This window comes from Aotus nancymaae, unplaced genomic scaffold (genome assembly GCF_030222135.1).
Source record: "Aotus nancymaae isolate 86718 unplaced genomic scaffold, 86718_ANA_hifiasm-v0.15.2.pri h1tg000016l, whole genome shotgun sequence".
Classification (NCBI taxonomy): domain Eukaryota; kingdom Metazoa; phylum Chordata; class Mammalia; order Primates; family Aotidae; genus Aotus; species Aotus nancymaae.
This window is the reverse complement of record NW_026988428.1, coordinates 72,736,373-72,751,874: the sequence shown is the minus strand read 5'-3', so window position 1 is coordinate 72,751,874 and position 15,502 is coordinate 72,736,373. Positions and strand designations below refer to the sequence as shown.

At 56.1% G+C, this 15,502-nt stretch overlaps 1 protein-coding gene across 5 annotated transcripts in view; it reads right to left on the bottom strand.

The window, feature by feature from the left end:
- Positions 1–1,660: 1,660 nt before the first annotated feature.
- Positions 1,661–15,502, bottom strand: part of IQSEC3 (IQ motif and Sec7 domain ArfGEF 3) — a 109,665-nt gene continuing 95,823 nt past the window's right edge. Inside the window, exons 6-13 of one of the 5 annotated variants that reach the window (XM_064377624.1) lie at positions 15,266–15,405; positions 14,000–14,125; positions 11,996–12,095; positions 11,623–11,784; positions 8,409–8,501; positions 6,325–6,374; positions 6,161–6,240; positions 2,804–2,890 (exon numbers count right to left, since the gene is read on the bottom strand). In XM_064377624.1, coding sequence (XP_064233694.1) covers positions 6,166–6,240; positions 6,325–6,374; positions 8,409–8,501; positions 11,623–11,784; positions 11,996–12,095; positions 14,000–14,125; positions 15,266–15,405 — 746 coding nt within the window. In that variant the 3' untranslated portion in view covers positions 2,804–2,890; positions 6,161–6,165. Of the gene's footprint in view, positions 2,908–5,169; positions 6,241–6,324; positions 6,375–8,408; positions 8,502–11,622; positions 11,785–11,995; positions 12,096–13,999; positions 14,126–15,265; positions 15,406–15,502 lie in introns of all 5 variants that reach the window. The other 4 variants (XR_010343055.1, XM_064377623.1, XR_010343056.1 and 1 more) reach the window with 4 other exon arrangements.

Genomic DNA, 15,502 nt, shown 5'->3' with positions numbered 1-15,502 from the left:
CCAACCTTAGCCTGGGGACTGAGCAGGGAAGGGAGGTTACTGATACTTTCCCCTGACAATAAGGAGGGCCAGCTGCCCCAGGCCCTCAGGGGTTAAATGCCCCTCCTAGCTCAGGACTGGCTCCCCAAGGTGCTGACCCGAGGCTGGGCTGCTTCATAGGCAGACTCCCTGTGCTGCCTATGCAGGGCAGCCACTGCACCAACCCAAGGGGTGGGCCTCTGCCCTGGGGCAGGGGCCTTGAGCTGCCTGATAGTCCAGGTTCTCAGATAGAGGCCCACATGTGAGCCAGCCCTAAGACTTTTGCTAGCTCCAATTTGGAAGGTTGGGGCTTCAGCTGAAGTGAGAGGGAGGGCCTGGGGTTGCTGTGCCCCTCAACAGGGGAGAGGGCACTTGTAAGCTTGAAGAGCTATGTGAGCAGGGACGGGGTCCTGCCTGCTGGGCCGGGGCTGTCTGGAGCAGTGTCCCGGGCCCCCACAGCCCCCACCCCATGAGTATATTTAGCCAGTCTCATAGCTCCTCTTCCCCCGTACCTCATACTCCTGCCTCTTCGTCATTGTTTTCACTCTATTTTCAGCTTCCCTCATTTTAAGATTCCTCCACTCCCATCCTCACAACCCCACCTCCTCCCAAGTCCCTGACACCTCTTCTCCTGGCCTTCACTTTAAGGGAGATCCCTGCCCTGGCCAAGGGCATCAGAGGTGTCTGAATTTGTGCACCACATCTGCCAGCTGCTCCCTTCCGAAAGGCGATGACTGGAGCATCTCTGTTACAGAAAACAGAGGAGGGCCAGGGCAGCAGGGAAAGGGAGAAGCAGACAGGCTGGCAGCCACAGGGGAGAGGGCGGATTGGCTGCAAGTTACAGAAACTGGGCCGACAAAGACAGGGCCAGAAATAGACTCACTGGGTGACATCACAGTGACGTCTGGGTGACCACACACACACACCCACATCCCCACACACGAAACGAAACTAGGTCATCTGGAATCTCTGAGAGCAGGGACCGATCCTTGCCTCCTACCTGGCCCCGGCTACTGCAGGTGGGGCTGGGCTGGGGGTGGGGAGATGCAAGTCCATGTCAGACTTGATTCGTGTTCACTGCCTCTCCCAGGAGGCCTTAACCACAGGCTCCAAGTTGCGGGGGGACCTGCACACAGGACAGCAGTGAGCTGCTGGCACAGGGCTGGAGCCTGGCCGGGCCTGGGACAGATTCGACCTGATAGGGCCTGACTGGGAAGGCCGTGGTACGGCTCCTGTGGTCTCTGGAGCAGCTGCCTCTCCTCCAGCCAGGGAGGAGCCCTTCCCCAGGCTTGGGCTTGTGGGGCCACCTGAGGCTGGCTGTCCCATCCTGAAGGGGTGATCTGGGCCCTGGGAGGTAAGTGGGCCCTGCTTGGCTCTCCTTTGCAATTTTGAGGGTCCAGGGACTCTTGGGCACCCTTGCTGGAGGGGGTGTCTAGAACCTTTCAGGAGGGGGGAATATTTAAAGGCTGAAGGGCGCAGGGGAAACACATATGCCTTTGAAGCCCCTGTTTTTCTTGCTTACCTCTGCACCCAAGTCCCTTCTGGAGGCCACAGACTCATGCAAGAGAGAGCCCTGACTTGGACCGAACTCCATCTCCACTTCTGCTTCCACAATGGAAGAAATGGACCTGGTTCTCACACATGTTCGTGTGCATGTGCCTGTGCGCACATGGCACTGGCTGGGTATTAGCTGGGGCTAGGGAACTAGGAAACTCTTTAAAAAGATACATGACCTCACAATCCCATAGCCCTGTTGAACTGACCGACAAGGTCAGTTCAGTAAAAGTACTCCCCTTCCCTCCTCCCTCTCTCTAAGCTTTTCTGGAGTCTGGGCAGCTCCTGAGGAAGCAGAGGTCCTGGGAAAAGGAGGAAGAACACGGTCAGGAAAGCCAACGTCCCTGGGGACCAAGAATAGCCTCTTGAGAGTGCCAGGCTTGGGGGTGAGGGCGGCAGAAAAAGCCCCCCTCCTCACTCCTCCCACCCTCCAGGGAGCTGGACCAACCCTCCTCCTCTCGGCACAGCCACAGAGGCGCTAGTCATGGGCTGTGAGCCAGAGACCTTCTGTCTGCTGCCAGCCAGCCCAGCCCCGTGCTGCCGCCCCATGGCCTGAGGCCCCCACCCCCGGCACTAACAGACTCAAAGCCCGCAAGCTAGTTAGACCCTCAGCTCCAGTTTTCTTCACTCCATGGTCCGACGGGGGAAAGTGGCGGCCAGGGGAAGTGGTGGCCCAGGAGAGTGAGGTGGTATCTCCATATCTGGGTGCAGCTGAGAAAGGGAAGGATGGTTGGATGAGGCAAACCCAGATACCAGGGGTTGGGATTCTTTTTCCAAAATGATGGCGATCAGTGACCAGGAACGCATCGTGCCAGGGTATGGGGAGCAGCGGAGGGGCAGCGCAGGCCCCGCAGTGGCCAGCCCTCCCCGGACAGCTGGGTAGCGGGGCAGAGTCTACACCAGGCTCCTTGAGCCACTGGAGTAGCGGCGTCGGTGCAGCAGGGAGCCTGGTGGACAGAACTGGTGAGGGTGATTGTAGGGGGGTGGGGGCGGGGGCAGCGGGGGCTTGTGGATGACCTTGACAGGGGAGCCGGGGCCACCCAGGGGTGTGGAGCCGCAGGAGTCGGAGGAGGATGAGGTGTAGCAGGAGAGAGCCTGGCTCAGCAGGGGCTCCATGCGGGCCAGGCAGGGCTTGTCCAGGACAATGACCTTGACAATTTGCTGGCACTGCACCAGGGTGCCTGGGGGTGTGGGTGGCGGCGGCGGCGGCAGCGGCGGCGGGGGCTGCTGTCTCAGGGGGCTAGGCTGCAGGTCTGGTGGCAGTGCCGGCGCTCCCTTCTCGGCCCCCAGCCCGGAGTTGTGCTGGGACGTTTGAAGCCTGTTGTGAATTGACACCTAGTTTAGAAACAGCCAGAGAAGCATGAAATGTTACAAGACTAATTCCCAGCTGCTAGGACAGGCTGCCCTGAGCCTCCCCTGGCCTCCCTCCCACTCTCAGTCCTCACTCCAACCCTCTCCCCATCTCTCCATCTGCAGGAAGACTGGGTTCTGACCCTGGCTTTTGCCCAGGAGGGAGAGAGGAGTCAAGAGGCTGGCATGTTCTGCCACTGACCGTGAGCAGCGTTGCTCTGCGGCCTCAGTTTCCTCATCTGTGAGGTGGGCTCTGCATAGCTCTGCGCCTGACTTCATGGATCTGCTGCGTGTCTCTGGGCCATGGGAAAACTCCTCTCCACCTCCTTTTCCACCACACTCTGAGCTTGAAAGCCGGGGTCATGGTCTTTGCCCCTCTCCACCCCCCAGGAGTGTGCTGAGGCAAAGGAGGTCAGACCCAGGGATAGAGCCAAGCATTTTTGAGCCTTTCATGTCCCTCTGTTCCCTCCAGCCTTGCTACAGAGGAAGCCTCATTGGCATTTTTGACATCATAGAGGCTTAAACCCCAGAATGCCAGGGACCCCTGAAGGGGTGATCTGGACCTACCTGTCCTCCCAGACTCCCCAAGGCCATGACCCTGCAATTCGAGAGCAGCCCAGACAACCGAGGGCAGAGCCAGCTCCCCAGCTGCCGTTCTGGCCCAAGCTGGGACCTGGTTAACTTGCCTGGCTGCAGGAGGGTATCCCCAGAGAGGGCCCTAACCTTGATCCCCGAGGTGGGGCAGGAGGACATGGCCCAGATAGTGCTCATGAGTCCCCTCCCTCAGACCATGGAGGTCACTATGAACTAGGCTGGCCTCCCCTTGCTAGCAGGGGGAGTGGGGGGAGATGGGTGGAAGGGAGGCTAGAGGATTCCGGAAGGAGAGGGATTTAACTCCTCACACTGTTCCACCCCCAAGCTGCCCTGACCATGGCTAGGACACCGCGCACCCCCCTCCAGAAACCTGGGTCCTCTGGGGGAGGCTGAGACCCCTCCTCTCTGACGATTTTCCTGTTGGGCTGCACACACAGAGGGGGAAATGGAAGCTGCAGGGGAGGTACTTCGCCCAGGCCTAGACCCAGCTGGCCCAGCCCAAAACTGTCCCAGAGCCCTAAAGCAGCATTTCCTCATCCTGTTGGCTACAGGTGCAATTCACGGAATCCCTTTCCTGGACCTGTGCACTCCTAGCGGGGCTTCCCTCCTGAGGCTCCCCAGGCCTTTGTCTGCCCCCCAATATTCACAAGCCCTCTGCCACATTTGGCATGTCACAGGCTTTATTCTCCCTTCTCAGCCTCCAACCTCGGCACATTTTCCAGGCCTGAGGTCCTGCTACACAAACGAAAGGTGCCCTGAGCCCCTCACTGTCCTTCTAAGACATGGCAGGCAGAGAGCATGGCTGGGGCCCACCTGCCTCTGGGGAGCCCTCCAGGGTCCTCACTCAGGCAGAAGCCGCTGGAGGGCACGGGCTCCTCTCCCCTCCTGCTTGTATTCTGAATTCCTCCCCAGGAGCCAGGACAGGCTTGTGCTCATCTGCCTTCCTCCACCAGGACCTAGCAGTGGCCCCTTCCCAGGTGAATTTCTGGCTGTTCCAGTCCAGACCCACTGAGCCATCCTTCCCTCTGAAGCTCCCCACACAGCACCTGCTCGGGGCCACAGCCTGCGCCTCCCATTCACCTCCCGAGCTCTGGTCCCTCCACTGCACTCCCATCCCCATCCCAGTTTCGATCCTTTCTCTTTAGTGATCAGTAAGTGAAAAGCAGGAAGTGACAGCAAAAGGTCCTCTCGTCTGATCCCCTTCTCACCTCCCTGCTCATGAAAGAAACAATGAGGGGAGCGGAGAGACAGAGGATGGAACATGAGCAGCAGGTCAGAACAGTTCAGAGAAGATGGAGAAGCGCCTGCCAGAGGGGCTTGGTCAGCAACGGCAGAGAGGGCAGAGGAGAGAGAGCTTGGGGTCCAGCTGAGGCCATGGGCGGCGAGGCTGCCCTCTGTGCAGGAGAGCAGAGGCTGGCGGGGCCCTGGAGCTAGCTGAGGGTGGCAGCCTTGCAGATAGCCACATGCCCTTAGGCAGGGCAGGAGGGAGGAGTGCGTCAGGCTGGTTGTCCTCCCTGGGTAGCTCAGGCTAGGGCAGGGCAGGGCTGGCAGAACAGAACGGAGAGCTGGGCACTTTTGTGCTTATCTGCAAGGCTCAAGAATGGGCAGCTGCAGAGGAGGGGGAGCGGAGGGGGTGGGGAATGGAATACCCACCCTGGGGGCTTGTCAGCTGCTGGGGCAGGAAGCTCCTCCTTGTAAAGGTGCCTCCTCCAGACACGGGTGTGTGGGGGGTGGGGGCCATGGGAGAGAGAGAAGACACTGAGCTCCCCTGGGGTATCCTGCTGCTTCCCAGGGTGTAGTCAGACTGGTGGGTAGGGCGCCTTCCTAAGACACGTAATGGGGGCCCCTCTGGCTGAAAGTAGGGGTTGGGAAGGGAGGTGTCTGTATGAGCAGCTGGTGGCCCTGGGAGGCCTGGCAGAAAAGGAGTGTAGCTGGGGCTACTGGGGTGCAAGAGGAACCAGTGGGAGAGGGCTGGGGCTCACAAGGCTTGTAGGGCCACCTGCATGCTCCTCCTATAGGTGGCACTGTGGGGGCTTGGCAGGGACCCCTGCTGCTGGCTCTTCTGCAGTCGCTTGCTATGTGGCATGGAGATGGGCAGCCTCCCCTCCACCACGGACAATCTTCAGGGTTACTCCTCTTCCCTCAGGGAAGCCCCTGAGGCATCCCCACCCTACTCTGTCTCATTTTCTTTTAGACACATCCCTACGCTGTGGCCAGCTTTCCAGAAAGACCAGCGGTTCCAGGGAAGAGCTCCCTCTCCCAGCTGCCCCCAAGTTGTAATTCTCCAGCCTAGCCCCAGGTGTCCAAGAGGGCAGGGTCTGCCCTAGAAGTGAGTGCTTCGCTTGGGGCCTGACCTCTCCGGAGGGAGCCCAGGCTCCCTGCTGTGGAGGGTGGGAGGACCTGGGGAAGGCGACGTGGGGTCCTCGATGTGGGGTCCTCTGATACAGCAAGTACTGGGGGAGCGGTGAGCAGTGGGCATTTGCTGGGGAGGTAGATTTGGGGGCACACCAGAAGGATGGCCCTAAGGTGTCGTGGGCTCCGTCTCCACTGTGTTAGTCTGGGAGCTTGGCCTCAGAGGGCAGTGGGCTGGGGAATGGGGAGAAAGAGCTCGCGGCTTAATTAGGCGCTGGAACAGCGGCGTTACCTATGCTAGCAGTAACTTTTAACTGTATCTCTTGAAATTGGTAAAATGGTGAGTCGGGCTGGGGAGGCATTGATTAATACCTGAGAAGAGAAACAACAGAGACCGTGAGAAGAAGGACAAGGGGGCAGGGAGTCACTCACCTGGGCAACCAGGGCTCCACTTACCTCCACCGTGCTCTCCGCGGGCTTCTCCCTGAGCGCGGCTTCCCTTTTGGCTTTGAATGCAAAGAGCACAGGGCTCATTCTCCACTGGCTGAGCCAAGCCCCTGCCCCTCCCTGGCACCCCTCAAGCACCTCTGCAGCTAAGACTCAAGGTCTTAGCTCCCCACTGAGGTGGAGGTTAGGAGCCCCACTCTGCCACTTAGGAGCTGTGTGACCTTGGCCTAGATGCTACATCTCCCTGGACCACCACAGACTAGAAGCTCTCTGCTGCTCTTTCTGGGGCTGGCATTGTGGAATCTGATTTACCCACAGTCATAGCCTTCCCAGTGCGGACTATGAAAGCTGGCTTGGAGGGGCCCGGGCTGCGGGCACCGCGTTCATCAGCCTCCGTGGATCACAGGCTCCTTGCGTGTGGGCCACACTGCTTTGCTCCCATCCCTGCAGACTGGCTGAGTGGGGAGGACTGAATGGGCTGAGTCCTACATGGCACTCACGGCGGTTCCTGGCACAATAAGAACTCATAATGGCTCTGTAATTACTCCCAGGGCCTTCTGACTGGCCTGGCACAGCAGCAGGGACCCTGTGGAACCCCACGGGCAGCTCGTTGGCTCTTTTTGGCTGAGTCACTCCTGGCTTCCACCCCCAGACTGGAGGGAGCCCCACTCACTTCCCAACCCCTCTGGGGTGCCAGTTTCCTCCTGCTGTGCACAGCCTCCGCTTCCTGCAGCACTGGGGGGAGCTGCGCCATTGTTTGGGAATGAGAAACACCCTGCTGTGGAGGGGACTAAGGGAAATGTCCCTGGGGACAGGCATCCGGGCCTAACCAGGATGTGCCGCTTCCAGAAGAGAGGCAGGAGGGGATGGCAGGGAATGACATGCAGCTGAGGGCTGGCTCTGGGGTTTCACAGCTGAGGAAACAAGCAGCGACCCGTGTCCTATGACCTTATAGACAGAAAGAGCCTGACTGAAATCAGGCAGCGAGGAGAATTATGGATGCATGATGGCAGGTCAAACCCACAGAGGGAAGATTCTATCACAGTGAGAATCTCCACGTAGCAAGAAGAGCCCCATGTCCTGCTTGGAGAGTGAATCTCAGCCCTCACGCTGTCTGCTCCAAGTCAGGTGTCACGGCCAACTGTGGCGGGCCACGAACCGCACAGAGCCCACTGCGGTTTCTCAGCTCAAGCTGGCCTCCCGCTGTGACCCTGCCTTTCCAGTGCTCTGTACAGGGCAGCAGCCATTCGAGAAGCATTTGTTGAGTGTGAGAGTGAGTGAGTTGACTAACTGGTCCACAGTTGTGGATGGCTTGCTGGGATTTCGCAGGAATGAGACTGAATTCTCATGCATCTCTCTTCATTCTCTTTATTTGGGGCTGGAGGAGGGGAGATAGTGGAAATCTTGCCTGGCCCCCTGCAGGTGAGGGTGAGGTTGGGGTAGGAGGTGGAAGGTAGGGCACCTTGGGGGGCGGACGGCACGGGTCTAGGGAGCCTGGCCGAAGGAGGTGCCACCTCTGGAGCCAGCTTGACTCAGCTGGATGAGCAACTCCACTGGAGAAACCATTAGAGAGGTGGAGTTTGAGGGTCTGTCTGGATTTGGGGTGGGCTGACCTGGGCCAGGGATTAGGAGTGCTTGTGGCAGGTTAGTGAAGGGACTGCATAGAGAAGAGCACGATCCAGACCCTGCTGGTCACCCTGCCTTCTCACCCTGCCTGGCTGGAGAGTTTTCCTCATGGGGTTTCTCTTGACCTCGCCTGCCAAGGGAGCCTGACTGCGGGACGGAAGGCCCCCTGCTGGGGCTGGGATGCCAGGACTCTTGCCTGACTCCTCCAGGGCAGACGCTAACATCTCACATGGACTCTAGAACTCTGGTGCAGTTTACAAAATGGACAGACACATTTCTCTCTCACCTTCCTCCTCACTCCCACCACTAAAGCCCATGAGATTAAATAAGGCAAGCCTGGTGCTCCTCAGCAGAAAGAAACAGCCATGGGAACGGGCAACTCTCCCCAAGGATTCCCCAGGACCCACATCCAGGGTCTCTGAGTGCCCTCCATGTGGGCTGGTGCCTGGGGCAGAGCTCAGGCTCACCTGTTGGCGATCCTTGCTTTGACTGCGGGTCCCCCTGGGCTCCGCTGGGCTTGAAGGAGAGTGTTTTTGTTCCCTGCTGCTCCTCCAGCTCCCCTAAGGAATGGAGAGACCCGTGAGCAAGAGAAACGCTAAACTCAACACACAGAGGTGAGGGAGGAAATGAGGGGCAAGTGGGAAGGGGAGGAAGCAGAGGAGGGGTCCCAGTACACGCTGTGAAACACAGACCTCAGGTCGGGCCCCACCACCGAATATTGAGTTAAATACCCCCTCAGAGCCACGGTCTCCTCATCTGTATGTGGGGATGATCATATCTGCTTGAACGTCAGAGAGGCACAGAAGAGGCTGATGTGAGAGAGGTGAACTGCCTGGGTGTGAATCCTGGTTCTGATGCTCCCTGGCTGTGTGGCTTTAAGCAAGTTACCCAAACTCTCCATGCCTCACTTGAGGGGACAGCTGTGCCCACTTCAAGGTGTCATTAAGAGGACCGCGTGGGGAATACATGTAAAGCACTGAGGACAAGGCCTGGCTAGTTCCCTGTAAGTATTAAGGTTCGTGTGAAAGTAATGGCAAAAATTGCAATGACTTTCACACCAACCTATATCAGTTTTGTTACAGTGTGTGAGAAGCACCTGGCACAGCAGAGCTCTCCACCTGGCACCTGGGAGGACGGAGACTGCCTGGCTGGCTGAGCCTCCACGAGGTATTCAAAGCTCTCCCAAGGAGGAAGTTCCACACCGAGGGTGTGGAAGCTGCAAGCCTGCGGGGCCAGGACATCTCCTGGGTGCTCAACTTTAACTCCTCTCACTGGACCAGAAACCTGTTTTTTCTTATTCTTCTCTCAGTGGAGTTACGGAACCGCTGGCTGCCATCCTTGGAGATTTGACATCATTATTAAATCACTCCTCTGGCTTCCCTTTTCCAGGAGACGTAACTCAAGTTCCTTTTATTAAAGCTACTCTCCTGGGTTGCATTTTCAGTCTCTCTGGTTGTGTAGAAACCAAAGACACTGAACTGCAGGCCCCAAACCAGAGCAATTTGTCCTGATTGTCTAGATCACACCATTGATCAATGCTAAATACTTTTACTGAACCAAGAGTTGTTTCTCTCCTCCCAGAGGGGCTCTCTTGGCTTTGGAGAAATTAGCATCATAATTACAAGTGAGAAGTCCTGGGCCACTGGATGCAAACCTGTTCTGTCACTGCCTGTGAACTTGGACAACTTCCCTAGACTTTTAGCCTGTTCCCTTATTTGTAAAATGAGGAAAGGAGTACCCACTATGGAAAGCTGTTGTGCCAATTAGTCAGCCCAGTGCCCGGCATATAAGTCCTCAGTAAACGGTAGCTGATACTGTTTTTCATTTTCTTTTTTGTAGAGATGAGGCCTTGCTGTGTTGCCCAGGCTGTTGCTGGGCTTCTGGGCTCAAGCACTCCTCCCTCCTGAGCTTCCCAAAGTGCTAGGATTATAGGCGGGAGCCACTGAGCCCGGCTTATTTTCTTTCTTCTTTTTTTTTTTTCCTGGCTTTCTTTCCTCCCTGTCTCCCTGGCCTGCCCTTCCTCTTTCCTCAACTGTTCCTTCCCTTTCTCTCCAACTGAAGCCTAAGAGCCAGTGATGAGCCTTTCTTCCTGCTCTTTTACCCTTGAGGAAGCAGGAGAGGATATTCACCTCCCGACATAACAGATTCTGACACTATCTGCTCCTCTGTGACTCTGCGAAGCAGGGTACATGCTGCTCCTGGGCTGATGGGAGAAGGTGCCTCTCCCAGCAACACTGGTGCCCCTTGGTGTGCTGGCCCCCCAGGGCAGTTCAGAGCCATCTGGGACAGCTAGACAATGAGAGAAGTGAAGGTGCCTTCTTGAAAATGCTCCAGAACAACAGCAGAGGCAGCCTCTCTGGGCATCCAGTCCAGCCCTTGAAAAGAATCTGTTTGTTTCACCACTGAATTCAAATAAGCCAACAGTTTGAAGAAAGCGAGTTAACATGCACCCCTCCCCACAAAGAAGTTACCTGAGTTCCAGAGTCTGGTCTAATGGATCTCATTTTACCCTGATTTAGATTGTTTCCTTAGAAAAAATAAACAGAACGTCTTCTCTCACTCTCCGAGTGGAAAGTACAGAATCAAACGAAAATGAAACTGACAACTCCTCCGCTTCTAACACGTGAGACCTGGACACACGGCTTAACTCCTCCGAGCCTCAGCTGTCCTGTGGATCAACACATCTACCTTTCAGCATCACTATGAGGACCCACAGCATAGAAATAAACTGGTAAGCACGTAGTAGGCACCTCAAAAATGGTGATTCAAAAGCACCAGCCTGTCACATCGATCCCCTGCTCAAAAACTCCCGCTACCTTTCCTAGTGTCTAATGGATAGATATTAATTCAGAAACACTTTTAACTAAGTGGCCATCTAGGCAGGCCTGAAGCCTGTTTTCATTTTCTGTTTCAGTTTCTGCGTCCGTTCTTACTTAGTTTTCCCTTAAAGGCTATCTGGAGCTTCTGCGATAAGTACAAGCTTGCACGTGGGTACCAGTCACAGGCACTCGCCGCTCTTCCCTTAACCCCAAAGCAGCCAATAAACCACCCGGACACAGAAAGAGATCCACATATTCTCTAAAATGCCTGATGGGAACAATCTAGAATCTAGGCATTCCTTGGAGGAACAGAGACTACTATGAGGGTAGTAAGAAGGCAGCCTAGATTCTTCAAAAGGACAATGGTGTAAAAAAATAAAGCAGAAGGATGATCCAAGATTAAAAGAGAGTGAAGAAATGAGGCCAACCAGATGCAATGCACAGACTTGGGCTGCAGTGGGGGAGGCTTCAGCAGAAGGTTTGGTGGGAAGAAAAGCACCAGAGTCCCGTGGACCTGCCTGGCCAGCTCGCTTGGTCATCCTGGGAAAATGCAGCAGAACACTTCTGTTCCAAGAGGCCCACACGCAGCCCCACGTGCCTGCTAATCTGTGCACACATATGTGTGCACTCCATCGTGCCTCACTTAAATCGTGAAGAAACATGAAAAGTGGTGCTCCCACCCGGGCTCTGTGTGACTGGCAGCCAGCATGGTGCAGGGGTGCCCGGAGATGGGGAGGGTCCGAAGTGGGGCCAGGGCAGGGCTGCGCTGCTCCCTGGAATCAGGTGTGTCTGTCTCAAGCTGCCCCTGTCCCTTGCTGAATGGGAGCCCCCACCAGCTGCCTTGGGGAGTCCACATCCTTACACTCTATCCGGATCTGCTCCAGCTCTGTCACCTCAGCAATGGACTCCTTCAGGTCCTCCACGAACTTCTGCATCTCATCAGAGCCCAGGGCACAGAAATGCAGCACCTGCTTCTTCTCGGAGCCTGAGAGCGGGGTCACCAGTGTGATGCCATGAGAGTAAACTGGAAAGCAGACCCAGGCCCCAGCGGGCTGTAAGCAGCAGCAGCTGAGGGCTGGAGCCAGCCAGACATGAGGAGGGCACGGGGTGTTTGGGGCACTCATGCCTCCATCCACCCTACTGTCCAGCCCTTCTCCCTCAACTCACCCTGACTACTTCATTCATTCATTCATTCATTCATTCTCAAAGACTTACACTGGTTCTCAAAGACTTACACTCGTTCTCAAAGAGGTGGAACTGCATGCCCAGCAGGCCAACTGACTTGCAGAAGGTATACGTGGAGGCGCTCTTCTTCTTTGGACAAAGTTTGAGAATCTGTTCAGGAGATAGACATGTGCCGATGTGCGGACACTCATGGAAACACGCATGTGCACACATGAATGCGCAGACACCGGGGGACACATGAGCACACAGGGAAACACACGCAATGATGAATGTGCACATACAGACACACATACACATATACGTACACACACTATACCAAAATGTGCTTCTTCACTGCACAAAACCCTCCAGGGCCTGAGCTGGCCTGTAAAACCCATCTGACATGGTCCCTGCCTTACGCTGGCCTCTGCCCAAGCCATGGTGTCCTCCCTTCTGTAGCTTGAGAAGGGTAAGCTCAGTTCCACTGCAGGCCCCTTGCACACGCTGTTCCCACTCCACAGCTCTCCCGGAAGCTTTCTGCATGGCTGCAGTACTCTCATTACCTAGGTCTCAAATGCTGCCTCCTTAGAGATGCCTTCCTGGACCATCCCCTCTAAAACACAAACCGAAGCAAACCCAAACCTGCCCCGGTCACTCTCCCTGCTGTCACCTGATTTGTGGCCTTCATAGCACCTTCCCTCTAATCTGATAATATCTTGTCTGTTTTCTTAATTATTTTCTATCTCCCTCCCCTACTAAAATGAAAGTTCATTTTAATAAAGTCATCTGGTTGCTCAATAAACAAATTTCTATTCAGTACCTTTTGTGAGCTGGGCCCTGGGGATTCGGGAGAACTCGGGACACAGCCCCTGCCCTCCAGGTGTTTATGGGATGTGGAGGAAGACAGTCAGAGTGTCCATCAGGTGATCAAACAATAAAGCATAACAGTAAAAAGCCAAAACCAAGATGCTAAGTGTTTTGAAGAGAATGATATAGGGTAAGGAATAGAAAGTGACTGGGCAGGCCACCTCACTAGATAGGCAGGGAGGGCCTCCCGGAGGAGGTGACATTTGACTTGAGACTTGAATGAAAAGAAGGAGGCCAGGAACGCAAGAGGAGGGTGCAAGGTCTGGTTCTTCTTTCAGCAAGAAAAAAGGCCTGGCCCGCAGGAGGGAGATGGCTCACGGGGCCAAGGAGAGGGCAGGGAGGCAGGTCAGGGGAAGGGGCCACGGGGCCTAATGTGCACTCCAGAGAGATCACACTGCTGCTCTCTGGGGGGTGAACCCTAGAGGTGGGGAGAGCCATGTGGAGGCTGGTGTGGTTTGCCAGGTGTGTCGCTGAACCTATCAGGCATGCACTAAGACTGTAGCAGTGCGGTGGGAGGTGGCTGAGGCTTGTGATCATTTTAGAGGCAGTGCCAATGTGGCTCATGGATCGAGAGGGCCGGTGCGAGAGAGAGACAGACCTGATTCAGTCCTGATCACGGTTTCCCAGACCTACAACGAGGCGTGGCACATGGCCAACAGCGATTAAATACTTGTTGAATGGATATCTGTTTTCAAACAGCAAAGGAAGAGTATCTGTGGCTACAGATGTGTGCATGTGTGCACGTGCTTGCGTGCGTGCGTGCGCGCGCACACACACACACACACACACACAGATACACCAGCCTCGCCTAGGCCCAGGGACAGAGCACACTCTGCCGAGGCCCTGTTCCTCCCAGGCCCTGGGGTGTGAGACACATACATCCCTGTGTGCTCCCTGCCCAGGGCTTCCTGGAGTGTGGAGAGGCCATACTGGGATCCAGTTCATTAACAGTTTGATTGTGTAACCATGAGCAGATCAGCTGACGTCTGGGTGGCATCATCACTTATGAGTAGGAATTAGTATGTCTGCCTGAGCCCCCTCACGCCCACGGCGTGGAAGCACCATGAAGGCAGATCAGTCCCACGGAGCAGGTGTTCTGTCTGAAACCTCTGGGCGTCCTTTCCTGTCCACTTCTGCAACCCTGCGCAGGCTGATCAGGGCAGCAGGCAGCCCCCACCCAGCCCCATCCCGGAGCGGGAGCCACTCACCACCAGCAGGTCGTTGAAGAGGAACACCTCCCTCTGATGCGCTGCCTGCTTCTGCAGCTTGTTCACATCTGTCACCTCAAAGAGCCGGCTGCAGCACACCAGGCGGCGGTGGGGCACGGACAGCACCTGTGCACAGGGCGTGGTGCTCAGCGGGAGAGCAGAGGCCTCGAGCCCTCCCCACCCACAGCGCCCACTTTCCAGAAGAGGAGATGGCGCCCGGGGAGAGGGGAGGGCTCTGGTTCTGTGGCGGGGTGGACTTGACTCTCCCCCTCCTCTCTCCTCGCCTGAGGCTGTTTTCCTCGCATGCTCATACCCTGTTCCCAGGGCTCATCCTCGTCATGTCTCTTGGGGAGCGGGGCCAGAGGAGAAGGGGCTCACTAAGTCAGAGTTAATGAGGTGACAGAGGGACAGGAACAGGAAATTGAGAACAGCTTTCAGGTTGTTCTAATCCAGCCACTGTCAACCTGCTTCCCTCTATGACCTTGAGGGCATCCCCTGTCCCAGGCTGTGCCCCGCAGATATGACGCCTCCACCCTTTCTCTACTGCACAGATGCAAGTGTGCAAGAGTGAGGGGATCACAGGGACACCTGGCATCTACTCCAGCATGTAAGACAAGCCAGTTGCTTGCAACCAGACAGATGCTAAGATCTCAGCAATAAAGGCTCTCAAAGCAGAAAAAGACTGTCCTTGCACAGACTGGGTGGAGAGAGTCCAGCTCAGAAGAGGTCTCCAAACTCCCAAACTGCCCCCGAGCCAGCGATTTAAGGAGGAAGAACTGGAACCCCCACAACATCCTTTATATTTATAGTATAAAATGGAGCAGCCTACGGAGAAGGCCCACTTTAAATATCATTGCAGGCTTGGAACATGCTGCCGGGGACACAGGTCACTACCAATGGGGAATGTCAATCGTGATGCCACAGCCTAGAGCCAGTTGAGCCCACTCCTGCCTTCTACTCATCAGAACCATCCAGGAATGCCTGGCACTCATGCTGTCCCAGGAAAGTGGCCACCCAGATGCTTCCACCCTAGACCACTGGGCAGTCCTTCTTTCTCACCCTCTCCTGCTGCAGTATCTGGTGGCAAGAAGCAATGAGGAAATGAGGCAAGAAAAAAAAGAGATGCAGTGTCCGGCACAGAGTAGGTACTCGTAACTACGATGTGAACGAATATGAAGAAAGAGTTTTGGAAAGGTAAGGAGGAGAATGGAAAGGAAGTCCAGGAAGAAAGGAGAGACGGGAGGCAGGTGACTTGTGGACACTCACCGTCTTCATGCCCATGATGGACTTCTCTACCTTGGTGACATATGTGACGTGGTCCTCATTGGACTTGAGCTCCTTCTGCTGTATCCTCTCGTAGATGCCTACCACCAGCTCCCGGGGGATGTCAGCGCCATCATCCACACCTAACAACGTGGAGTGGGCAGGGGCGGTGGTGGAGTTGGGGGGGTGTCAGAGCCCCAGAGACGGACAGAAGAGACCCCCACCCAGCCTGCAGCACCT